This window comes from Crocuta crocuta, unplaced genomic scaffold (assembly GCF_008692635.1).
Source record: "Crocuta crocuta isolate KB4526 unplaced genomic scaffold, BGI_CrCroc_1.0 scaffold149, whole genome shotgun sequence".
NCBI classification, from domain to species: domain Eukaryota; kingdom Metazoa; phylum Chordata; class Mammalia; order Carnivora; family Hyaenidae; genus Crocuta; species Crocuta crocuta.
Genome location: NW_027551561.1, coordinates 1,634,554 through 1,657,480, shown reverse-complemented (window position 1 = coordinate 1,657,480; position 22,927 = coordinate 1,634,554). Strand labels below are relative to the sequence as shown.

Sequence of the window (22,927 nt, the reverse complement as noted above, 5' to 3'; positions counted from 1 at the left end):
AGGCCCAGACCCAATCCAGAGAAAGACTATCTAGGCCTGGGGGGCAGCCTAGGCAGAGTAAATGTTGGCCAGAATCCAAACGGTGTAGGCAGTTCGAATCCTTGGACATCTCCCTGCCCCAGGAAAGCACCCTGGTGTTTGGGGTCTTCCCTTGGTAGCACTTTTGCATATGGGAAACTTCCACACTCCCTTCTAAAGGTAAGCACACGCTGGTGCTCCTGAAATCAGCATCAGGACTCAACTTAGAGCTGGGCTGAGTGGAGCTGAGTTCTGTATTGTTTGGGCAGTGGGTCCTTTGAGATAGAGAACGTGGCCTTTACCATGGCCTCCATTGCTTACCAGGAGAGGAGACTGGGAGAGGAGCAGAAGGGAGACTTGGGGAGGGGGGGTGTTCCCATTCACAAGACTTGGCCTGTAGAATTCGGGCAAGGAGTCGGCAAATAGGGGAGCACTGGCCTGGGAGTGCTAGGTCGGGCGGGCCAGGAGCTGAGCGGAGAAGACTGAACAACCGGGAGAGCACAACCTCCGTGGTCCCGGACTGTTAGGGGTTCTGGAGTGGCCTCCTTCCCGGCAGAGACGGATTTGCGCTGGCCCCGCCCCCTGTCATCTCCTTCCTGGTCCCCGCCCAGCAAATTCCCGCCCCTCGCTAGCGATCGGCGGTCGATCGCAAGGTCTGAGCTCTCCGCGTTCTTCCAGCGCTGCCTTTTTGGTCTCCACGTGGGCAGGCCAGTGATGGCGGCGCTGGTGGAGTCGGTGGCGGCGGAGCCGGGCGGCCGAAGCGGCCCTGGCAGAGGTGGGTGCTGCGACTCTGCGGCCGCAAGACCTCTAACCTAACCCAGGTTAGGGCCCTCAAGTTAGAGACAGAACCAGCCCCCTCTAACAGCGGCGGCCTTTCTCCGCCAGACCCGGAAGGCCCCGCGGTCACTCGGTCCGGCGGATTTCGCTGGAGCCCAGAGAGACCGGTCTTTCTTTTTGCAGCCTTCGGGCTCGATCGGGAGCAGCCCTCCTTAGGAGCTGGTAGTCCTCAAGCCGGAAACGCGGCCCTCCTGCCCTGGTGGGCAGACAGGTTCTGGAGGACTCACGGATAAGGCGGACCCGTCAGGAAAAGAACCTGGCGCGTTGCAAGTGGGCCCTCAGGCAGTGCGGTCAGGAAAGAGGCTGGTTTCGTTCACCAGGCACTGACTGAGGGCCCATTGAATGCAGGGACTAGACGACAGCCCTGCCCTCAAGAATCTCTGTCTACCGGAGAATTCTGATGTAAACAAAAGAATACAGACACGTGACAAAGGAGGAGGAGCCTACTAGTCCAGGGGACTAATTGAGCTACTAAGGCCAGCAGTTCCCACACCCCTAAGACCGCAAGGGACTTGGGCCTGTCAGAGGAGCTTTTGTGAGGGGCCCGGGGTTCTGGTATGGTTGTTCCAAGGCCTTTGAAACAACTGAGTAGAAATGATGGCAGTGGTAACATTCACATCTGGTCTCAGGATCCCAGCCTGCCATGCTAATTTTCCACTGCACCATCATCACTACCACTATCCATCCACAGGCAGAGGGTGAAGGGTCATGTCTAGGGGCAACCCTCCCACTGTAGTAAAGGGCCCTAGTAGAAGTTCTCACACAAAGTACAGGTTCAATAAATAGTCGTTCCATAAATTTCTTGCCTTCCTCGTCCCATTCCCAAACTATCTTGTTCCTAAAGATATAATAGGGGTTGAGCTAAATTGAATTGTGGAGAGTAGGATGCACATTAAGGGAAATTTTGCTACGGGCTACAGTGTCTTCTTCTTTAATCAAAGGGTTGTAATTTGTACACCTGCATTTGCACCCACTGTACTACTAGCCCCTAAAGGGCGAAATCACTTCTCTGTCCTTAGCTGTTTGCCCCCAGTCCTAACTAAAGTATAATCTTTCCATCTTTCCTGGAGTGGAACAGTGGGACTAAGGAACTTGTTAAGTCAGTTAAATGTTCAGTGTTTGTTTCCCTTTTTAAAAAAAATCTAATCTGTTACTATTTTATTTATTTGTTTTTTTAAGAGAGAGTGCCCAAGAGGGGCAGAGGGAGAGAATCCTAAGCAGGCCCCATGCTCATCGCTGAACCAGATGTGGGGCTTGATTCCTGGGATCATGACCTGAACCAAAATCGAGAGTCGGATGCTCAACTGATTGAGACCCCCGGGCGCCCCGTTTATTTCTCTTTTAAATGAGGAGAGGGAAGAGTGTAGGAATTCATCAGTGTAGACCGAGTTGGTGGAACATGAGTAAAGAGGGCAGTCTTTTGGGACGCCTTGGGATTCTGCTGGCTTGTGAGCTCTCTCTCAAAATAAGTAAATAAACTTAAAAAAAAGAGGGCAGTCTTTTAAAATAGTTCTTATAGGGGCGCCTGGGTGGCTTAGTCGGTTAAGCGTCCGACTTTCGCTTAGGTCATGATCTCGCGGTTTGTGGGTTCGAGCCCCACGTCGGGCTCTGTGCTGACTGCCAGCTCGGAGCCTGGAGCCTGTTTCAGTCTGTGACTCCCTCTCTCTCTGACCCTCCCCTGCTCATGCTGTCTCTCTCTCCTAGAAATAAATAAAACATTTAAAAAAAAAAACACACACACAAAAAAATAAAATAGTTCTTATAACAGTTTGCTTATACATCTCATATTTAGGACCTCAGAATTTCAAAGTGTTCTCAGGGACTGGGGGAAGAGAGACATTTTCCCAGGGTGGTGGGGCTGGCTAGGCTCTCCCTCAGAGGTGTTCTTTATCAAGGAGCAGTTGTGTGGACTTCTTTCTGTTTGTCCCTCAGTTCAGTCTCCTGGTATCACCTCTTCTCCAGAGGTAAGGCGTGACCCACGCCCCATTCATGGGCTTAAGTCTCTGATCCCCAGTAATCTCTCAACCTGGAAACTAATTATGCAGCTCTCCTCCTTGCTTAGTGGGTTGTCTTTCCAGCTTCAAAATGAATTCAGTGGGGAAGAAGGCCGGACCAGCCCCCCTTGGCCTCTGGGATCTGGGCCTGAAACTTGGTGGTGTTCACTTAGCTGGGTCTGGCTCTGTTTTAGGCCAGGGGCCAACTCAGGCCTTGCATCCTCCTAGGTCGAGCCCCTCGGGGCCGCTTGGCCAATCAGATCCCTCCTGAGATCCTGAACAACTCCCAGCTGCAGGCAGCCATTCAAGTCCTGCCTTCCAACTATAACTTTGAGATTCCCAAGACCATCTGGAGGATTCAACAGGCCGGGGCCAAGAAGGGTGAGCCCACAAGCTTTGAGTTGGGGTAGGGGTGGTGAGGTTGCCTGGCTCAGGCAGGGGCAGTAGCGCCATCCCACCGTTTTCCCAGCCCTCTGCTCTCATGTCTCTGCTCTTGTCTTTCAGTGGCCTTGCAAATGCCTGAAGGCCTTCTCCTCTTTGCCTGCACCATTGTGGATATCTTGGAAAGGTGAGGCCCTGGGCACTGGAGAAGAAGCTGACCCAAGATCTTCCCAGTGCCTGTTACAGCTCTGCCTGTTAACATTTTTCCCTTCTGGACCTCCACCTTATCCTGTCCTCTCCCATAACCATGTACACACAAAGGGAAAACCAAAACTTAACTTCCAGCCTGCTGAGATCCCAGCCTGTCCTGCCTGGTTCGTCCACATAACTCTCTTTGCCTAAAATATTTAGGGGGGAGGACAGAGTCGATTCCAGTATCTTCAAAGCTGAGCCCAGAGCAGGTGGCGGGGCCTGAAGAGGAACCTAAGAACCTCGGTGCCGACCCGGAATGAGCTCAGTTGTGTAGCCACGGTGAACCTTTTTCTCTGGCACACTTGGGAGAGTAGGGCGAAGAGGGGCTTGGGGTGGGAGAAATGTCTAAGAGATGGTATTCAGTTCCTCTTCCCTCCATCTAAGTTTCTTCTTTACAATGAGACACCCTTGGGGGTGGGGGGTGGGGAGTGCTCAGCCATCTGGAACCGGCATTGGAACAGGGAGGGGGAATGGGGAAAGGGGAGGTCATCTCGTGATGGGAACCTCCCACTTTCCTGCTGCTGCCCTCCCCCACCCCGCTTCTCATCCTGCTGCCACAGACTCACTTCCCAGCTCCCACCCTCTTGCCCCTTGGGGATGCTCTCTGGGGCTCAGGCCAATTTGCATACATTTTAATCTATAAAAAATTAAGTGCTCTGGCTGACTCAGATGCCTGGGCTGCATTTTAAGGAGTTGAATAATCTTCTGTGCACAGACTGGTTTGGGGAAGGGGGAGGAGGGGCGGATGCTGACTGACAGCAGCTCAGCTTTCCCCACCACACCGCCAGGAGGGAAAAGGGAGACTGTGGTCACCAACCACCCCCCCCCAGGCCCCCCGGGGTGGGTCTGTCAGGGAAGAACTGGTCCTCCGTTTCCATCCGCTTGGAGGATTTGGGGAGTACAGGGTCTTCCCCCCCACCCCTGTCCCCCGTGATTCAGGCCTGGCAGCAGATCTTACGGCAATGTGCTGGCCAGAGCCCACTCTTTCTGACGCATGAGGTGTGTGGGTGGTGCCATGTGCTGTGGGGGGGCTGTTCATGGGCCCCCACCCTGGGCACAGAGGGCCCTAACTAAGGGTGGGGGGTAGTAGGGGCTCTGGGTGACAGGGAGGCTGTGTGTCCCCATGCATGCGTGCCCACGCGCACCAGTGTCAGGGCTTGGGAGTGGGCGCCTGTGCACGTGTGTACACGCTCACTGCTCGGGTGGGATGAGTCAGGGCAGCAGAGGTCTGTGTTTGACCCCGTGCATGCCCACCGCAGGGGTGGGGGTCCTCGTTGCAGCCTGAGCTGGGACTGAGGAAGCGGGTGCCGCAGAGACCATCCTCGTACGGTCCCGGTTCCAGGAGCTGCTGCCAGGACTGGGGGATGTGGCAGCTGGGCCCCTCCTACTCTCTGTTGGCAGAAGTGGCAGCTGCCAGCCCAAGTGATTATGGGGGGTAGGGAGAGAAGAGCTGGGCCTTGAGGTAGCCTCACAGGGGGAGGTCTCTGTCCCACCCCACCCTTGTGTCACTGGCTCATTGGGCTCATTGTTCCCCCTGGCACCCCACCCCACCCCCCAGGTTCACAGAGGCCGAAGCGATGGTGATGGGTGATGTGACGTATGGGGCCTGCTGTGTGGATGACTTTACTGCGAGGGCCCTGGGAGCGGACTTCCTGGTGCACTATGGTCACAGCTGCCTGGGTACGGTGGGCCAGGGTTCTGGCAGGGAGGCAGAGGGGCAGGACTGCATGCTAATCCCCCGTCACCGGGCCTTCTTGTCTTGCTTGCAGGCAGGAGGTCCCTCCCGGTTTCTGGGATGGCCTTGGCCTTCCTGCACTGCAGGTGGATATTTCCTTTGGATTTGGTTGCCTTGGAAACAATGTTGGTGTCCCAGATGTGGGTGTTTGAAAGGCTGTTGGTGGTAGAGCAGGCTGGGCCCCTGGCCGAGTGACAGAGAAGCAGCTTCTGAGGGACCTGTGACCGCCACACACCCCTCTCCACCCCTCTCCCCCCAATCCCCTCCTTGTATCCCTAGGCTGAAGTCCCTGGACCTGGCTGGCCGCTCAGAGGCTTTGGCCCTAGCAGGCCCTCTGCCCCAAAATAGCCTCCTGATCTCTACCCTCCTTCCAGTTCCCATGGACACCTCGGTCCAAGACTTCCGGGTGCTGTACGTCTTTGTGGACATCCGGATAGATACTACCCACTTCCTGGAGTCTATCCGCCTCACCTTCCCCCCAGCCAGCTCCCTTGCCTTGGTCAGCACCATTCAGTTTGTGTCCACCTTGCAGGTAAGTGGACAGAGAGCAGCCAGCCTCCAGACTCTTCCTGGGGTTCCCTGTGAGGTGCTCCAGGCTGGTCACCTGGCCCTGGCTCTTCCCCCATCACCCACTTGCTTCCCTTCCATCATTATCCCTACAGGCAGCTGCCCAGGAGCTGAAAGCGGAGTATCGTGTGAGTGTCCCACAGTGCAAGCCCCTGTCCCCCGGGGAGATTCTGGGCTGCACGTCCCCCCACCTGCCCAAAGAGGTGCAGGCTGTTGTGTAAGTGAAAACTGGGGGGCCAGTTGTAGAGACATGAGAAGTGTACCCTAGAAGGGTGCTTGAGGTTCATCATATTGGAAAGGAAACTGAGTCTAAAGCTCCTTAACTGTTTGCTCAAGGTCATCCTGCAAAATGGGGACTAAATAGGGTTTCACATCTCCTATCTACCTCTCAGGCACTCTGTCCACCAACTAGGAGGCTAGGCCCAGAGTGGGGCAGGAATCCGGGGACCTTATGGAGGGAGGGGGTGAAGGGGGGCTACAAATGGTGGGAATATAATTGGAGAAGATGGATGGGCACGCCCAGGCTGCAGCCCCATTAATTTAGCATCCGGACAGCTAACAAGCAGGAGCAGCGTGTCTCCTGCCGCCTAATTATTTTAGGTAATGGAAATGCTTAATGTTGTGTGAATGCAGCCAGCCTCAGAGCCGACAGCTCCCCCCGGCTGGGGCTGGGGAGGGGAGCCCCGTTCCTGGCTAATGGCAGGAAAAGAGGGAGGGGCACTCCCGTGACTCGGCCCCACCTCTGGGGCTGCAGATGCTGGTCCCACAGGCCTTGCTGCTCCCTCACAGGACACCCCTGCCCCTAGACAGGCCCACATCAGGGCCTTCCCCAGCCCAGACCCAGCAGCCCTGCTCTCCAAGGGGCATTCCCCCTGTGCCAGCATATTTCTGAGCTCATAGACCCCTACCCTGGGGAGCTTGTTCAAGGTGTGTTTTGGAGGGAGGGACACTCTGTGTGTGCTGGCCATTCATCACAATTCAGTGTGGTCTCCAAGAAGGAAGGAGCTGCCATAGCCGATTGTCCTATGTCTCTGGTTTCTCTGTGGCCTGGGAAGCTACTTTTAAGGACAGTGTCTCCCCGGGGCACGCTTGAATACGTCCTGGTGGTTAAGCCTAGAGTCAAATCCCAGATAGATTGCTTTTTTTTATTTTTTTATTTTTTAAATTTATTTCTAGGAGAGAGAGAGAGAGAGAGACAGCGTGAGCAGGGGAGGGCCAGAGAGAGAGGGGTCACAGACTGAAACAGGCTCCAGGCTCCGAGCTGGCAGTCAGCACAGAACCCGACGCGGGGCTCAAACCCACGAACCGCGAGATCATGACCCAAGTGAAAGTCGGACGCTTAACCGACTAAGCCACCCAGGCGCCCCATCCAGATAGATTGCTTAATAGCTGTGTGACTTTGGGCAAGGTTCCTAACGTCTTTGAACATCGGTTAGATCACTTATAAAATGGACAGAGACACTCTAGGTAGCTTGGAGGATTATTTGATAGGACTGAGTGAAGTCCTACATGTCACATGCTTAGCCCAGGCCTGGTACATGGAAGGCACAAAGGCATCACGGTGGTTGGTACAACTCAGTAACAGGACCTGAGTGCCAGTTTGGGCAGAGAGAGCCAGTGTCTACCCTGAAACCTCATTTACAGCATCGATGATACCCTGAGCACTGCTTGCCAGGTCTGTGTTGAGCTGGGTGAGAGAGAATCTGTCCTGCCCCCTCCAGGTTAGGATCTCTGGACACCTGAGTGGCCTTTCCATGGTCTTGGCTGCCTGTCTACTCCTCCCCCAGAAGGGGGGCAGTTCTTAGATTCTGCATGACACAAAGTAGAGGGGCTTTATGCTCCTCCGATTCAAACTCCTTGTTTGGCATGTGAGGAAACCAAGGCCTCAGGAGGTGAAATGATGGCTTATGCCAGTACGTGTACACACACACACACACACACACACACACACACACACCCAAAGGCCTCAGGAGGNCCTTTCCATGGTCTTGGCTGCCTGTCTACTCCTCCCCCAGAAGGGGGGCAGTTCTTAGATTCTGCATGACACAAAGTAGAGGGGCTTTATGCTCCTCCGATTCAAACTCCTTGTTTGGCATGTGAGGAAACCAAGGCCTCAGGAGGTGAAATGATGGCTTATGCCAGTACGTGTACACACACACACACACACACACACACACACACACACACACACACACACACCCCAAGGCCTCAGGAGGTGAAATGATGGCTTATGCCAGTACATGTACACACACACACACACACACACACCAAGGCCTCAGGAGGTGAAATGATGGCTTATGCCAGTACATGTACACACACACACACACACACACACCAAGGCCTCAGGAGGTGAAATGATGGCTTATGCCAGTACGTACACATACACACAAACACACAGAGCACAGTCTGGACCTCCAAGTCAGTGCCTGCCTTTTCTGCCGCCCCGTCCCACACCCTACTTACCGTCCCCTTTCTACCGGTTGCAGGTATCTTGGAGACGGCCGCTTCCATCTTGAGTCTGTCATGATTGCTAACCCTGATGTCCCCACTTACCGGTATGGGCTGAGCTAGGCTGACCGGCTAGAGAGGGGGTGAGACTGCCTGCCACTGAGGTCCTCAATGGACCCAAACTTCCCCATTTCCTGGCACTTCGCAGCCAGCAGCCCTGAGGAGCTAAGTACTTGGGTCCTGAATCCGGGCTGCTGCTGTGCAGTACCCACCCGTCCCCTGGCATTTACATTGAGATCGCAAACCCCTCTTCCACTTTTGCCCACTCCAGCTGTGGGGCTGATCTTTCCAATGACCAACTCTGCTCTCGCCTCTGTTCCTCATGGAGCCTGAAGGCTCAGCAGACCAAGGGGCTGGGTCGGGGAGTTGTGTGTACAACATGTACTGTGAATGGCTGTCACCGTGATCCTGATTGCTTCTTTTCCAGATATGACCCATACAGCAAAGTCCTATCCAGAGAGCACTATGACCACCAGCGCATGCAGGCCAACCGCCAAGAAGCCATAGCCACAGCCCGTTCAGCTAAATCCTGGGGCCTTATCCTGGGTACTCTGGGCCGCCAGGGCAGCCCCAAGATTTTGGAGGTCAGAGGGCTTGGGATGGCCTCTGGAGGAGGGGACTGACTAGACACCCAGCTGGGAAAATCAGTAGGCTAAGAAATTTAGACTTGGCTGCTTGATTATGGTGACCTGAGCTTGGCCTCCCTCTTCCAACAGCATCTGGAATCTCGGCTCCAAGCCTTAGGACTTCCGTTCATGAGACTGCTGCTCTCTGAGATCTTCCCCAGCAAGCTTAGCCTGTTTCCTGAGGTGGATGTGTAAGTCTCCTCCCCTTACCTCCCTAGCTATGACTCTGGCTAAGAAAGCTTAGATCTGAGTCCTGCCCAGCACACCTTGAAGGCTGGAGTCAGTGGGGATTGCTTCCGTGACATTTTACTGTTTACAGAGCACTCATTCAGCAGGGGCTACCCTTGGCTATGGGTCACCCCACTCTGGCTTGGGGGCTCACAGGTAACTGCAGCATCCTAACGTGTGAGATGTGTTTGAGGGGTGGTTGGCACCTGCAGTATACCGGAACTAAATTTGGTTCTGGGGATATGATCATAGAGGAGCTGCCCAGGTCCTGCCCTCAGAAAGCTCACAGCCACTGGAGGAAACAGGAGAAAACAAGCAAAGCTCGAGTGTTATTCTAAACGGCATCAGGTGACAGTCTTTACTTTAGAATTAACAGTAAACATTCATTGGGTGTGTTGGGGACACAGTCATGGTTTTCATCATGTTACCCAGGAGAAGGGAAGCACCCGCCTCCTTGGGTCTGACCTGACTCCCCTTTCCAGGTGGGTGCAGGTGGCATGTCCACGCCTTTCCATTGACTGGGGCACAGCCTTCCCCAAGCCGCTGCTTACACCCTATGAGGTAACACCAAGTTGTGAAAATCCCCGAGATAGAGTGGGCTTTGCACCTGGTTCCGTCAAGGGAGGGATCTGGAGTGGGGTGGGTGGGCAGCACTTAGTTTCAGCTGAGTCACTTTCTAGTTGTGTGGCCTTGGGCAAGTCCCTTAACCCCTTTGAGCCTCACATTTCCTTTCTGTGGCATGGGGATAATAGGACGTTCATAGGCCCTCGAAGACCGAATTAAGAAATCCTGCCCAGAAAAGGTTGGCAAATATTACTGTCCTGTTGTCCTCTCCTAGGCAGTGGTGGCCCTGAGGGACATTTCTTGGCAGCAGCCGTACCCCATGGACTTCTATGCTGGCAGCTCCCTGGGGCCCTGGACAGTGAACCACGGACGGAACCGGCCCCCCCATGCCCTGGGCGGGCCAGCGCAGGAGAAGGTAGGCAGGGACTCCCAGCAGGGAGGAGACCAAAGGCGCGGCCTTGGCACTGGCCGCCTCCCTAGCGACGCGAGCCGAGGCCGCCGCCGTGCGGCCACCACGGGAAATGCACGGGAGCAGGGTGGAGGTCGTCGCAGAACTGAGATTCTGACCAAAGTCTGGGACCTCAGATGCGAATGCAGGAGGAGCCCACGCGCCCCACTCCAGCCGCGGCTTGCGACGATTGCAGCTGCAGATTAGAAAAGAGAGCGCCGCTTGTCCTGTGAGACCCTGCTAGGTCTCAGGTATCCACCCCTCCTCCGGCCGCGCCTTACCCCTCCCGCTTGTTCTGAGAACGCCAGGTGGCTCGATGGCCCGCCTTCGGGGTGGTGCTGGCATTTGGTCCCGCCTCTTGTACACTTGACTTCCGCTCGGGGAAAGTCAGCTTCCGGGCCCTGGCGCGTTGCCCGGCAAGATGGCGGCGCGGCGGCCTCTGCGGGTGTTGGGACTGGCGGGCTTCCGGCAGAGCGAGCGGGGCTTCCGCGAGAAGACGGGAGCCCTGAGGAAGGCGCTGCGGGGCCGCGCCGAACTCGTGTGTCTCAGCGGCCCGCACCTGGTCGCGGGGGCCGCGGGCCCCGAGGGTGCCGGGCCAGACTCCGGTGAGACGGCCCTGCCCGGGGAAATGCACGGAGTCTTCCCTCTGGCCTCGTCTCCGCGACAGCCGTCGGCATACCCCACGCTGTAGCCTCGCCTCGCTCCTTCCTTCTGCCCATACCCTTCATTTCTTCCTTCCCAGCCTCTCAGGCTTCCCCTTGATGTGCCTTCCCCCTCTTTCCGTGCCACCCCGTTCTCCTCCTTCCCTCCCCTCGGCCGCCTCTCTTTCCTTACTGCCGCTCCCAGATCCTCCGTGCCTCCATTTTTCATTTCTTCTCCCCGAGATGCCCGCTTGCCCTAACCCCATCCTTTCCCCTGTATCGCTGTAGAGCCCTGCCTTCCGGAGGAGCAGCCTCGAGGCTGGTGGTTTTCAGAACAGGACGCAGACGTTTTCAACGCCCTGAGCCACCCCACGGTGTGCAGAGGTCTGGAGGAAGCCCTGGGAACCGTGGCACAGGCACTGAAGAAACTGGGGCCTTTTGATGGGCTCCTTGGTTTCAGCCAGGGAGCCGCGCTAGCAGCCCTTGTGTGTGCCCTCGGCCAAGCTGGGGATCCCCGCTTTCCCTTGCCAAGATTTATCATCCTGGTGTCTGGTTTCTGTCCCCAGGGCCTTGGACTCAAAGAACCCATCCTCCAGGGCCCCCTGTCGCTGCCTTCCCTCCATGTTTTCGGGGACACTGACTGTGTCATCCCCTCTCAGGAAAGTTTGCAGCTGGCTAGCCGATTCTCTGGAGCCGTCACCCTCACCCACTCTGGTGGCCACTTCATTCCAGCAGCTGCAGCCCAGCGCCAGGTCTACCTCAAGTTCTTGGACCAGTTTGCGGAGTGAAAGATCAACAGGGGCTCTGCCCCTCTGCCCCCTACCCCCACATGACCTTGGCGCAGCCTTTGTACTCCAGCCTCTCTGCCTTTCTCCTGTCCTCGGAGCTCAGCTGCTGTAGCCTTCCTCACTGTCACCAGTTAAGAGACATATCAGTTCTTCAGGCTCAAGTTATTGTAAGCCCAGCTCTACACTCAAGACAAAAGGGGGGCAGGATACCGAAACATGGCGTCTGATGCTCAAACAGGAAAAAAGCCAGTGGAGCCCTGGATGAGTGGAGGGTGGCATGGGAAAAGCAGGGGCTGGCACTGTGACTGCCACGTAATAAAGTGGTGATTTGGATTTTGAGCATCTTTTTCCTCGTACAGAAAAACCCGTCTTGTAACCGACGCCTGGATTTCTGTCCTTCCAAAAACCTCCAGGGCAGCACCAAACAGGGAAGTGTTTCCAGTTGTGAGTCTTCAGGACCAGCTCGTGGTAGAAGTCTTAAGTGCCAAGCTGAAGGAAAGGAGGCCTTGGTGGCTGAGGTGGGAGAGTTTACGTCTGAGACGTTTGGGAAGAGGTTCCCTGGCCTGGTCCTACCTGGGCTACACTGAGTTAGGGTCCTCTGCCCTGACCGCTGAGGGCTGTGTGCCAGTGCTGTCAGATTCGGGCATCTTGGGTTCTCTGCTTTCTCCTCCAAAACTGCCATAGACCCTCTGAACTACCAGCTTGAAGGGTGGGATGGTGCTCGACCTTGGGTAGAGGCCCAAGACTGCACAGAAGAAACCCTTTTACAGACCTGACCTCATCTGCAGAGTTTCTGGGGCTGATACTACCTCTCAAGGATCCAGCTAAGGCCTGAGAAGCCCCACCAGTTCTAGGGTACAGTTAGTTGTTCCTGGGTCACTGCCAGGGCCACTTTCGTTATTTGCCCTATGACCAGTGCAGCCACCTGTGGTCCACGCTACACTCTGGTTTCAGCCCTGCACCTGCAGATTCACCAGCCCGTTCCTTTTCTGGAAGATCACAGGAGGCCGTGATCTAACTCTCATGCTTGGTTGTTGCCAGGGAGTTTAGTAATTGAGTAGGAATTAGGATTAGGGGATACAGCACATCTGAGATGAAAAAACTGGAGTTTTACTGGATTTAGGACCTTTACAGCAGAAAGTGGGGATAGGAGGATGGCTCTCCCTTGCCACAGTCTGCCTTTGCCTTGCTCTTGGTGTTTAAAGGGATCCCTTCGTTGGGAAAAGGAGGAGACTCAGAAATGGACTGAATTACTCCTACCTGTTGGATTTGGCCCATAGGATTTTAGAAAATACTCAATTTTTGATATTTAAGGTTTTTGGAACTTCACACAGGCAAATCCGATTCCTGGCTTCTCTGGAAATAAGCGGTTCAGTGGATCTGCAGTTCAGAGCTCACATACCCCTTGGCAGTTGTAGGCTGCCCCCTTTAGGAACATCCCAAGCTGTGAAAATGATGACAATCGCTACCACAGTGGTTGCTACTTTGAATTATTTTGAGGACTAGAGGAGAGAGGGCAAGATAATAGTGGGGAATGAATTTTTAGCCAGGGCTTAAAATTAGAAGGGTGACGGTAGAGGAGGACAGTCTGAGGTAGAGCAGAAGTCCGCACGTTCTGTGTGAGAATTCTGCCTCCCGCACCTCCTGCTTCAAGAACAGAAAATGTCCAAGGTAGAGGGAGAACACGTGGTCCAAACAAGTGAGAATATGACCGTCATGTCCTCCAGCAACAACAGAGTCTGTTAGGGGTCATCGCCCCCCCACCACACATACGCTCTGTGGACCACTTGCATCAGAATCATGTCAAAACCTAGATTCCTGGGGCCAACTTCTGACCTACGGAGTCAATCACGGAGACCCAGGAATTTGCATTTTGGCAAACCGTCCCTGGACATTCCCATGCTACACAACTTTCGAAAACCACTGCCTTAGAATAAAAGTCTGGTAGATATGTGCTCAATAACTTACCCAAACTTGGATTCAGATCCAGAGCTCACATTCTTGACCTTTACTAGGCATTGTTTTCTCTCTTGCACCACAGAATATGAGCAGAGGCCACCCACCACTCACTACTGTTGGGCTCTATGTGGTCTGGGTCTTACCTTCCTAATCCGTAAGAGAGGTTGGGGGTGGGGTGAACTTAACTGAGTTCTAAGATACCAGAAACTAGACAGTCAGTTCTCTGGTTTCTCCTCCCCTGACCGTGTTCTCCTGATAGGTTCAAATTGCAAACAATTGGTCTTTCCAGAATATCCCTACAATTTCTCTTTTCAACGTCTCACTCCACCTTCATTACCTAAAGCTCTTGAGAGAGTCCCTGAGCAAAGAAACCCTCGACAGCCCCAGTTCCAGATCTGCTCAGAAAGGTGTGCTCCCCTCCCCTGTTCATTCTGCCTAAGTGGCCAGAGTTGGGGTCTCCCAAATGCCACCACACTCTCACAAAGACCTGGCAACCTAATAGAATACTTAAGGTTGAAATTGCATTCTGCAGTTTCCAAAAGTTTTTACCTCACGTGATCCTATTTGATCCTCACAAGTCTGCCAAGAAGGAAGGATCATTATCCCATTTTACACAAGGCTCAGAAACAACATGGCCCCTTAAATAATAACCAGTTGGTGATGAAGCCAGGTTGGACCGCCTGTTTCCCAGTGCACTACTCATATCTGCATACACTACAGTCTGCCCACGGATGTCCACTGGATTCCAGAATCAAGTACATTTAATCTAATACCTCCAGGTCCTTGAGTGGGAGGAATAATGTGGGCATTGATTAGCTATGAAACCAGCACCAATTGTCTTAAAAGCAGTTTAGCGAAGAGGTGGGTATAAGGAAGTAACAAAAAATTGGATTAATGAACGTCAGAACTGGCTTGCATTAACCAGTTCCAGCACTCTCCCTAGGGAAGTCCGGCACCCAGTATCCATCAGTCAGCCCCTGCAGTGGGTGATGTAGGTGGTGGCAGGTGACATCAGCATGTTTTTGAAGAGGTCCTTCCTCACACTTCACTGGACCAATAGGACTTCAGCCCGTCTGATATTCACTCCTCCATTTTAGGGCTAATTTGAGTCACTATCTCAGATTGGAATCCAGCACAGATTGAGGTGAGGCTGCTGATACATTCAGACAATGCTTTACTGTTCGGGCTACCTTTACTAGCACTCTGGCTTCTTGAGGCTTGAGAATCCTTCTCATGGTCTTAAATGAAATAGAGGAAGAGCGAGTGAGGAGAAGAATGAGGGAAGGCTGTGACTCCATCAGGAAATGGGTTCAAGGATTAGTCATGCTTTCTGCCTGCCCAGCGAGGGGTTCCTGGAAGAATGAGGTTGTGGCATATTTAGAAAAACTTTCCTCCTTTTACTGCGCTCAGTCCCCAGGAGGCCTTCAGGTCCCAGTAGCCTCCCTCCTACCGAAGAGGTAAAAAGAACACAAATCCCAGAGCTACCCCTTCTCTCACCATCCCCCTGGCTGTAACCTCCTCGGCTAAGAGAACAGGATGGTTACTGAGCCGGACGGTCAGACATACTCCCCAGACCGTGCCTTCTGTCTTGGTAGATGCGCAGCAGTCAGACCCTAGGGTAGCCTGTGCCGCAGCACCGCACCTCCCTCCGCCCAGGCAGATACATCCGATCTTGACTTGCCGCCCCCGCTTCCTCCTGCTCCTCCTTGTCTCCCCCCTCCGCGGCTGGCAGAGCGCTGCGCGGTGCGGCGCGTGGGCGTGCTGCGGGGCGACCATGGCTGTAGACTGTTACCTCCGGTTCCCACAGTAACAATCGAAAGCCACGGTTGCCCTGGAGACGCGGGGGCGGGGCGCGCGCTGCTGACGGCACCGCGGCAGCTCCAGTCAAGCAGTCGTCAGGACAGAGAGTTTGGGGGAGGGGGGGCGATAGCGGGGGTAGCACGCGCGACGGGGACCGGGCTCGGGGGCTGTGCGATGTGCGTGTAAGCCGGCCGCCCCTCGCAGCTTCTGGTGACCAAGGACCTGACTGCCGGATGGTAGAGCCTGAGCTCGATCAGCACCGCGGACAGCGGCGGCGCGCGCAGCGCGCTCGGGGCTGAGGGGCCCTGAGAGGCAGAGGGGCCGGGGGCGCGGCAGGTGGCCGGGTCCGCGGTCCTGGGGCGGGGCCAGGCGTCGGTGGCCGTGACTGGAGACTGTTACTGAGGGCGGCCCGGGCAGTAAGCAGTCTAGAGCCAAGGTGCCGGCGCGCTGCCCGGGCGGGGGTGCCTCCGTCGCCCGCAGCTGGGGGCGCTGCTGCTCTTCCTCCCCCGCGTCTCCCGCCTTTCTCGGCCCCAGCGCTCGCCGACAGGCACGCGGCCCTTGACGTCAAAGCCCTGTGACGTCAAATATGTCCCTGCGGAGAGGCACTTCCGGGGAGGAGGGGGGTCAGNCACCGCGCTGCGGGCAGGGGGAGGAGGGGGCGCCTCTCCTGGGGCGTCAGCACCTTCGCCCCACTTTCTTGGGAGGATGGCGCAGGAGCCCCAGGACATGTCGCGGGGACTCTGGGGTCCGTCCTCTGTTCGATGCTCCTCCAAAGTGGCTGCGTCTTCATCCGGGCGCGGGCAGGTTGCTGCACGGGGTTCTGGGTACGCCTCCGGCCGGCTCCACCAGCTGCGAGGGGATCCTCGTCCCCCACCCTGTTCCCAACCCCACCCCGTAGGGGCCCTCCAACCTGCCGCCTGCCGGTCTCCTCATTGCTCTCCCTTCCGTGTCCGTGCATGGGTCCATCGGTAGCCCGTCGGTCGGTCAGTCCCGCTTACCTGTCGGGCCGCGTCGCGCCCGCTCCCGCTCGCCTCCCGCAGCCCGGCTGGCGCCGCTGCTTTTATAGGCGCGCGTAGTACTCGTGCGGCGGCTCATTCATGCGGCCGCGGCTCCTACACACTGACGCGCTGCCGACGTCAGCAGGGAATTTAGGAAACGGGAAGAGGGGCTATTTATAGTGGCGAGGCGGGGGGTTGGGGGGGCAAGGCGACAGGGAGCTGGGAGGGGGAGGAGGGCGCACGGAAGTAGGAACAGGGAGGGGGCGCCCGGGCCCCTGTGCCGGCCAACAAAGGGTTAACTTTCCGGAACTGCGGGCTGGGGGCCGGCTGGAGGATAGTGCCGGGAGGGCGCACGGTCCGTTACTCCTTTATTCATTCGGGAACACCTGGAGGTGAATCCCACCTCCCGTCTGGCCTTCGGAGGTGCTCACCCGGTAGCCCCCACTCCCACTCCTCGGTTCCTGAGCCCGATGGCTCGGTGGCTTCACAAGATGACCCTCGCCGGCGTTATACCCTGTAGCAGTGCAGTGTCGTCACCTTGGGGCAGGAGGTACAGGAGAAGAAGCTGCACCCCAGGAGGGGCTAAGGCAGCATCTAGAACTGTGGCGTCGGGGGGATGAGGGAAGAAGAGTGGAGGCTCCCAGGACTCTCAGAAGCTTTGTAGAAGGAGTCTGGGCCTAGAAGAGAAGGCCCAATGGGGAAGGAGGGGGTGTTTCGGTACCAGTCGTAGCTGGAGACCCCAGAAAAGTTGAGGAAGGTGGCTTGGACCCTCCAGAAATGAGCAAGGGGTTCCTCCATGGGGGATCTGTGGGAAAGGTGGCAGAAGCGGGTGAGTGGAAGGGGAAGCCTCAGCAAATGGAGGGGAGGAGGGCAGGTTGGAGGTGCCAGTTTCAGAGCCTGGCACCAAGCAGACCCCATTTAGGACCCATTTGTGGGCATTGGTGGAGCTCATATGAGCGTTGTAATGAGGGAGGGAGACCAAGGGCTCAGCAGCTTGGAGGGCAGAGAGGGGTCTCCAGAGGGTGGAGGGGCAAGAGCACTTTCTGAAGGAGTTACAGTTCTGGAGGTATGAGTTGATAGGAAGGGTCTATGCCATGTGGGGCAGAAGTCCCCTGAACAAGAGCAGGGAAATGAATTGGCTCCATCAATTGAGGAAAGTTCTAAATGGAGGAGGGTGACCGTGTTCAGAGAGAGGAGATGGGTTGGGGCCGAGGGAGCAGTGCCAGGCTCATAGGGTAGGTAAAAACGAGGGAGGAGGAGAGGACCAAAGACTGAAGAAGAGTGAAGGCCACAGGAAGACAGCAAGGCTAGTGACAGGTCTGTGAGACCCTCCCATACAGATGTAAGGACAGCTTGAGGGTAGGGACAGAGTCAGTGAGTTAACTCAGGGAGTGGGGATCCTGGGAGAGTGTGGAAGAAAATCAAAGCCAGTGGGCACAATGGACACTGCACGAATGAGACACTGGGCTGAGGGGCTCCTTTTGGGGCTAGGATCTGGTCCCATCAAGATTACAGGAGAGTCCCGCACAACCTTTGGAATCTAGCCTCTTGGAGTCCCCGCCTACCCCGCCCCCTGCCTTTTAATTAATTAATTAATTTATTTTTTTGCCTCCAGCCTTCGTCCCTGTGGTTCTCTTCTCCAGGACTGCCTTTCTACGGGAATGGGGGGTGGGGTCGGGGAGTGGGAGAACTCCTATTCATCCATCAAAGCCCAGCTCTAAAGAGTACTTCTCTGAGGAGCCTGCCTGCCTTTCTCCAGCACTCCATACACCCCCCTCCCCGCACCTCAGTGCAGAACGTATCCATCCCTCGGCCAATATGTCGGGGTCCCTCTCCTTGAGCCGCGGCAGCTCCGAAACCTACCGTTTTCATTCTCGGAAGCTCACTGCAAGCCTAGCGAGGAGACCGTGGGGAGACGGAGGAGAGGACTGGAATAAAATGGATCCAAAAGACAGAGTAGAAGCAGGGTGAGGGCAGAGTCAGGGCGCAGTGGGAGTCTTTAGGACCCGCGGGGACCATGGCCCCGAGGCCATGAAGATGTCCGTGGAGGAAAGAGAGCCTCTGGGGGGCGCCCGAGACCTTACTGTCAGGGACCGCGAGTGGCCGCGCCGGCGGCCCCTCAGTGAGTGACTCAGCTACTACCTCTGGCGGGGGCGTGGTGGTGGAGGACGGCGCGAGGGGCGGCGAGCGCGGCACCCACCCGCCCAGCGGCCCTAGGCGGTTGCTAAGCTCTCCAAGGCCTTAGAGAGACGCGATCTGGGCGAACCTCATCGGTTACTATGGTAACTCTGCGCCCCAGCCTCTCGCGCGCGACGGCTGAGGGAGGCGCAGCCAATCAGAAGCTGCAGGCGTTCTCCGGGACCCACTACCTCCCCCTACGTGTGGGCAGGGGTCAGAAGGCGCCGGGAGGAGGCGTAGCGGGGGCCATGGAGACCCGGCGCTCACTAGAGGCCCAGTGCGGCGGCGGGGCCACGCGGGGTCACTTCCGGAGTAGCCGTGCGAGTGCCCACGCGCCAGTGCGGGGTCTCCTCCCCCCAGAAGGGGCATCACCTCAGGGACCGTCACGGGGGAGTGCAGAACCTTGCCGGGGGATCCCCGGCTGCAGGCCCTGCTGTCACGTTTGGGGGTTAGTGTGTTGGAGACGAGTCGTGCAAGCAGGTCCCTCAAAATGGCTCACAGCGGGAATCTGCGATCTGGGGTCGATTCTGCGGGACCACCAAGAGGCGCTGTCCAGCCATTGCCCGTCGGATACCCTGGTGTCACCAGAAACCTACAAGTTCAGGGTGGGCTGACTGGCTCTGCCCAGGCTCGTGGAGGGCCCCTATGTGACAGTCTTCCGAGTATCACAGAGAGCCAGGACTTGAACTTTAGAAAGGGGCAGATGTGTGTTTGCGCCAACATGGGTGTCCGCAGGTGTCAGTGCCTGGAGAGGGTCTGGGTGCAAATGGGTTTATTCTGTGCGTACCTAATTCAGGTGGCTGAGTGAAGGTGGGTGCGTTGGGGGTGGGGTGGGTATAAATGGACAGTCCCATCCAGGAATGTGTCCGGAAAATCTCCGAAGATCTTGTCTACCTTCTTCTCTCTTAGGACTTCTATAACCTCCCTCCCCCTATCTACTGTCACCAGAGCCCCCTCCTTGTGGGCAGGACTTCTCCAAGCTGAGGCAATGTGAGAATCTAGAAACACGTACACGGGAGCGTTCAGCTCAACGCCCCGGAGCCTGTAGGGCTCGAAGTTCTGGAACCTGGGTCCTCACGAGGGCACATCTGGAAGGGTGAAGCTGCGGATAGACCCCACTCCCCGGTACAGCTCCGCATCTGTGAGCCTCCAAACCCAGGTGCGCGGAAGGGAGGCGGCGGCTGTGTCGCGCAGAGCCCCACACGGCCGCGAGGTGGCGCCATAGCTGCAGCAGCGCGGGCTGGCCCGGGCCGCTCCAGATAAGAGTGTGCGGAAAGCGCGGCGGGGCTGAGACGCGNGATCGGCCGGCAGCCGGGCCCGGGGCTTCCGACATGCCCCCCAGGTGGGTTCTCAGACTCGGGACCGGGAGGGACAGGGGACCCGGACAGCCCGGTCCTCACGCGCCGGCCGCCACGGGTGCATCCTCCGGCGCGGGCGCCCCAACGCGGCTGGCGTTCAGGACTCCGGGTGTCGCCCCTCGAGGACTCAGGACCGCCGGGCTGCTGCTCTGCGCCGGGTTCACCGCGGGGTCAGCGGCCCGGGGCCGACTCTGCCCGCACATGGGCTGGAGAGGCGAAGGGAAGGGAAGGGGAGCTGGCGGGCGGGGCTGGCAGGGGCGCTGCCCTGGCACANGGCTAGGAGCTGCCACCGCCACGGGGAGGGAAGCCGGGTCGGTCAGCGGCCGCAGGTAACGGGCCGCCAGGCCCTGCGGGCCAGGCGGGGAACAGGGTGGGCGGACGAACGAGCGGGCAGGGGAGCTCAGGGCTCGGCTCAGGCCCCAGGGCCGCCTGGCTGCCGAAATTGGGGGCCGAGAGGAAAAGCTGAGAGTCGAGGGACGGGGGCTGGCGCGCTTCTCCGGGCCTGTCTGAAGTTGGGAAACTTTTCCCCAAGTTTGGGGCGGCGGAGTTCCCGCGGAGAAGGGGCCGAAGGGAGCTGGGGAGGGNGCCCTCCCCGCGCCGGGGCCGGCCTTCGTGCTCTGCCCGCCACGGCTGCCTCTGCGTCCGCTCCCCGCGCCGCGGCCCTGCCCCGGCCCCAACTGAGGGCCTGACAGCCCCCAGGCAGGGCGGCGCCACGGCGGGCACCGCGCTCCCCTCCACTGGATCACTTCCCCCAGCTGGGGCAACTTCTCCCGAGGCGGGAGGCGCTTTGTACTCGGCTCCCTAATATCCCAGTTGGGCAAACTTCTCGGCCCTGAATGACTTTTCCTGAAGCGGACATTTTCCTCAAATCGGGTAACTGTCTCCGAAGGGGTCACTTCCCCCAAACAGTTTTCTCCTAGGAAGTTCCCAAGACCCAGCCCGTGGGCCCGGTGGCATCCGGGCCTGGGTGTGCAGGCCAGCCTGGCCTCCTCTCCACCAGCCACTCTCCTGAGCCTTCTTCTGGTCCAGGCCACCGGCCCAGACTTCCACACTAGGAGGCCGCCGATCCTCTGCTAGTGTCCAGGCCGCCGGTGCTCGATGCCCCTGCCTAGCTGAGGGGAAGGGGAAGGGGAAGTTGGCTCGGGGGGAGAAGCGCCCAGCTGGATACAGGCAGCGGGGGCTCGGCGAGGCTCTGACCCGGCTGCTGTGTGTCCCTGCAGGAGAGTGTGCTGGGCAGACGATGCTGGACACGATGGAGGCGCCGGGCCACTCGAGGCAGCTGCTGCTGCAGCTCAACAACCAGCGCACCAAGGGCTTCTTGTGCGACGTGATCATCGTGGTGCAGAACGCCCTCTTCCGCGCACACAAGAACGTGCTGGCGGCCAGCAGCGCCTACCTCAAGTCCCTGGTGGTGCATGACAACCTGCTCAACCTGGACCATGACATGGTGAGCCCGGCGGTGTTCCGCCTGGTGCTGGACTTCATCTACACCGGCCGCCTGGCTGATGGCGCAGAGGCGGCGGCGGCAGCGGCCGTGGCCCCGGGGGCAGAGCCGAGCCTGGGCGCCGTGCTGGCCGCCGCCAGCTACCTGCAGATCCCCGACCTCGTGGCGCTGTGCAAGAAGCGCCTCAAGCGCCACGGCAAGTACTNAAGCCCGCCGGGCTCCGCGCCTCCAGAGCGGCCGCCGGGCGAGCGCGAACTGCCCCCGCGCCCAGACAGTCCTCCCAGTGCCGGCCCTGCAGCCTACAAGGAGCCACCGCTCGCCCTGCCACCGCTGCCGCCGCTGCCCTTCNGCCGCGCTACCAGGGCAGCCTGGACGGGCCGGGCGCGGGCGGCGACGGCGACGACTACAAGAGCAGCAGCGAGGAGACGGGCAGCAGCGAGGACCCCAGCCCGCCCGGCGGCCACCTCGAGGGCTACCCGTGCCCGCACCTGGCTTATGGCGAGCCTGAGAGCTTCGGCGACAACCTGTACGTGTGCATTCCGTGCGGCAAGGGCTTCCCCAGCTCGGAGCAGCTGAACGCGCACGTGGAAGCTCACGTGGAGGAGGAGGAGGCGCTGTATGGCAGGGCCGAGGCGGCTGAGGTAGCGGCGGGGGCCGCCGGCTTGGGGCCCCCTTTTGGAGGCAGTGGGGACAAGGTCGCTGGGGCTCCGGGCGGCCTGGGCGAGCTGCTGCGGCCGTACCGCTGCGCGTCGTGCGACAAGAGCTACAAGGACCCGGCCACGCTGCGGCAGCACGAGAAGACGCACTGGCTGACCCGGCCCTATCCTTGCACCATCTGCGGGAAGAAGTTCACGCAGCGCGGGACCATGACGCGCCACATGCGAAGCCACCTGGGCCTCAAACCCTTCGCGTGCGACGCGTGCGGCATGCGCTTCACGCGCCAGTACCGCCTGACCGAGCACATGCGCATCCACTCGGGCGAGAAGCCCTACGAGTGCCAGGTGTGCGGCGGCAAGTTCGCACAGCAACGCAACCTCATCAGCCACATGAAGATGCATGCCGTGGGTGGCGCGGCAGGCGCAGCCGGGGCGCTGGCGGGCCTGGGGGGGCTCCCCGGCCTCCCCGGCCCCGACGGCAAGGGCAAGCTCGACTTCCCCGAGGGCGTCTTTGCTGTGGCCCGCCTCACGGCTGAACAGCTGAGCCTGAAGCAGCAGGACAAGGCAGCCGCGGCCGAGCTGCTGGCGCAGACCACGCACTTCCTGCACGACCCCAAGGTGGCGCTGGAGAGCCTCTACCCGCTGGCCAAGTTCACCGCGGAGCTGGGCCTCAGCCCGGACAAGGCGGCCGAGGTGCTGAGCCAGGGAGCGCACCTGGCCGCCGGACCCGACGGCCGGACCATCGACCGTTTTTCCCCGACCTAGAGCGCCTCTTGCCGGCCCGACTTGTCGCCGCCGCGTGGCCCCGGCCCGTGTCCGCAGGGAGCGGCGGTGGCGGCAGCCGCGAGCAGGCACACCGCGCACGGACAACTGTAGTAGCATCGGCAGCGTCGCCGCGGTGGCGGCGGCCCCACCTGGCCTCACTGCTTTGTGCCTTAGCCCCGGGG

At 58.3% G+C, this 22,927-nt stretch overlaps 3 protein-coding genes and 1 long non-coding RNA gene across 8 annotated transcripts; 3 read left to right on the top strand and 1 right to left on the bottom strand.

Annotated features, from left to right (window-relative positions):
* Nucleotides 1-710: 710 nt before the first annotated feature.
* DPH1 (diphthamide biosynthesis 1) lies at nucleotides 711-11,176 on the top strand. 5 transcript variants are annotated; one of them, XM_077749720.1, is made up of 13 exons: nucleotides 711-793; nucleotides 3,078-3,230; nucleotides 3,354-3,417; nucleotides 5,041-5,162; nucleotides 5,592-5,749; nucleotides 5,880-6,001; nucleotides 8,271-8,339; nucleotides 8,720-8,876; nucleotides 9,009-9,109; nucleotides 9,629-9,707; nucleotides 9,985-10,125; nucleotides 10,296-10,409; nucleotides 11,088-11,176. In XM_077749720.1, the coding sequence occupies exons 1-12, from the start codon at nucleotides 733-735 to the stop codon at nucleotides 10,389-10,391; spliced, it is 1,323 nt and encodes a 440-aa protein (XP_077605846.1). In that variant the 5' UTR covers nucleotides 711-732; the 3' UTR covers nucleotides 10,392-10,409; nucleotides 11,088-11,176. The 5 variants fall into 5 exon arrangements, with proteins under 5 accessions (XP_077605846.1, XP_077605848.1, XP_077605849.1 ...); XM_077749723.1 differs by lacking the exon at nucleotides 3,078-3,230 and having other exon boundaries at nucleotides 750-793; XM_077749725.1 differs by lacking the exons at nucleotides 711-793; nucleotides 3,078-3,230; nucleotides 3,354-3,417 and adding an exon at nucleotides 3,449-3,747.
* Nucleotides 10,468-11,920, top strand: OVCA2 (OVCA2 serine hydrolase domain containing). Its single transcript, XM_077749726.1, has 2 exons — nucleotides 10,468-10,763; nucleotides 11,088-11,920. Exons 1-2 carry the CDS (start codon nucleotides 10,580-10,582, stop codon nucleotides 11,585-11,587), a joined length of 684 nt encoding a protein of 227 aa, XP_077605852.1. The 5' UTR covers nucleotides 10,468-10,579; the 3' UTR covers nucleotides 11,588-11,920.
* Nucleotides 11,921-14,289: 2,369 nt separating this feature from the next.
* On the bottom strand, nucleotides 14,290-15,299 carry LOC144219705 (uncharacterized). The gene is made up of 2 exons (XR_013331484.1): nucleotides 15,044-15,299; nucleotides 14,290-14,898 (listed from the first exon to the last, which is right to left on the bottom strand). It is a non-coding gene; the product is annotated as an uncharacterized LOC144219705 (long non-coding RNA).
* Nucleotides 15,300-20,702: 5,403 nt separating this feature from the next.
* HIC1 (HIC ZBTB transcriptional repressor 1) lies at nucleotides 20,703-22,917 on the top strand. The gene is given in 3 exon segments (XM_077749688.1): nucleotides 20,703-20,753; nucleotides 21,101-21,670; nucleotides 21,673-22,917. Coding segments are annotated over 3 exon segments (1,680 nt in total). The 5' UTR covers nucleotides 20,703-20,716; the 3' UTR covers nucleotides 22,746-22,917.
* The last annotated feature ends 10 nt before the right edge of the window (nucleotides 22,918-22,927 follow it).

Excerpts from the sequence above, each read along its gene's own strand:
- DPH1 (XM_077749720.1), top strand. The coding sequence starts at position 733 with ATGGCGGCGCTGGTGGAGTCGGTGGCGGCGGAGCCGGGCGGCCGAAGC. Across the intron at positions 3,418-5,040 it reads ATTGTGGATATCTTGGAAAG|GTTCACAGAGGCCGAAGCGA; the intron begins GTGAGGCCCTGG and ends CCCACCCCCCAG. Across the intron at positions 8,877-9,008 it reads GCAGCCCCAAGATTTTGGAG|CATCTGGAATCTCGGCTCCA; the intron begins GTCAGAGGGCTT and ends CTCTTCCAACAG.
- OVCA2 (XM_077749726.1), top strand. The coding sequence starts at position 10,580 with ATGGCGGCGCGGCGGCCTCTGCGGGTGTTGGGACTGGCGGGCTTCCGG. Across the intron at positions 10,764-11,087 it reads GGGTGCCGGGCCAGACTCCG|AGCCCTGCCTTCCGGAGGAG; the intron begins GTGAGACGGCCC and ends GTATCGCTGTAG.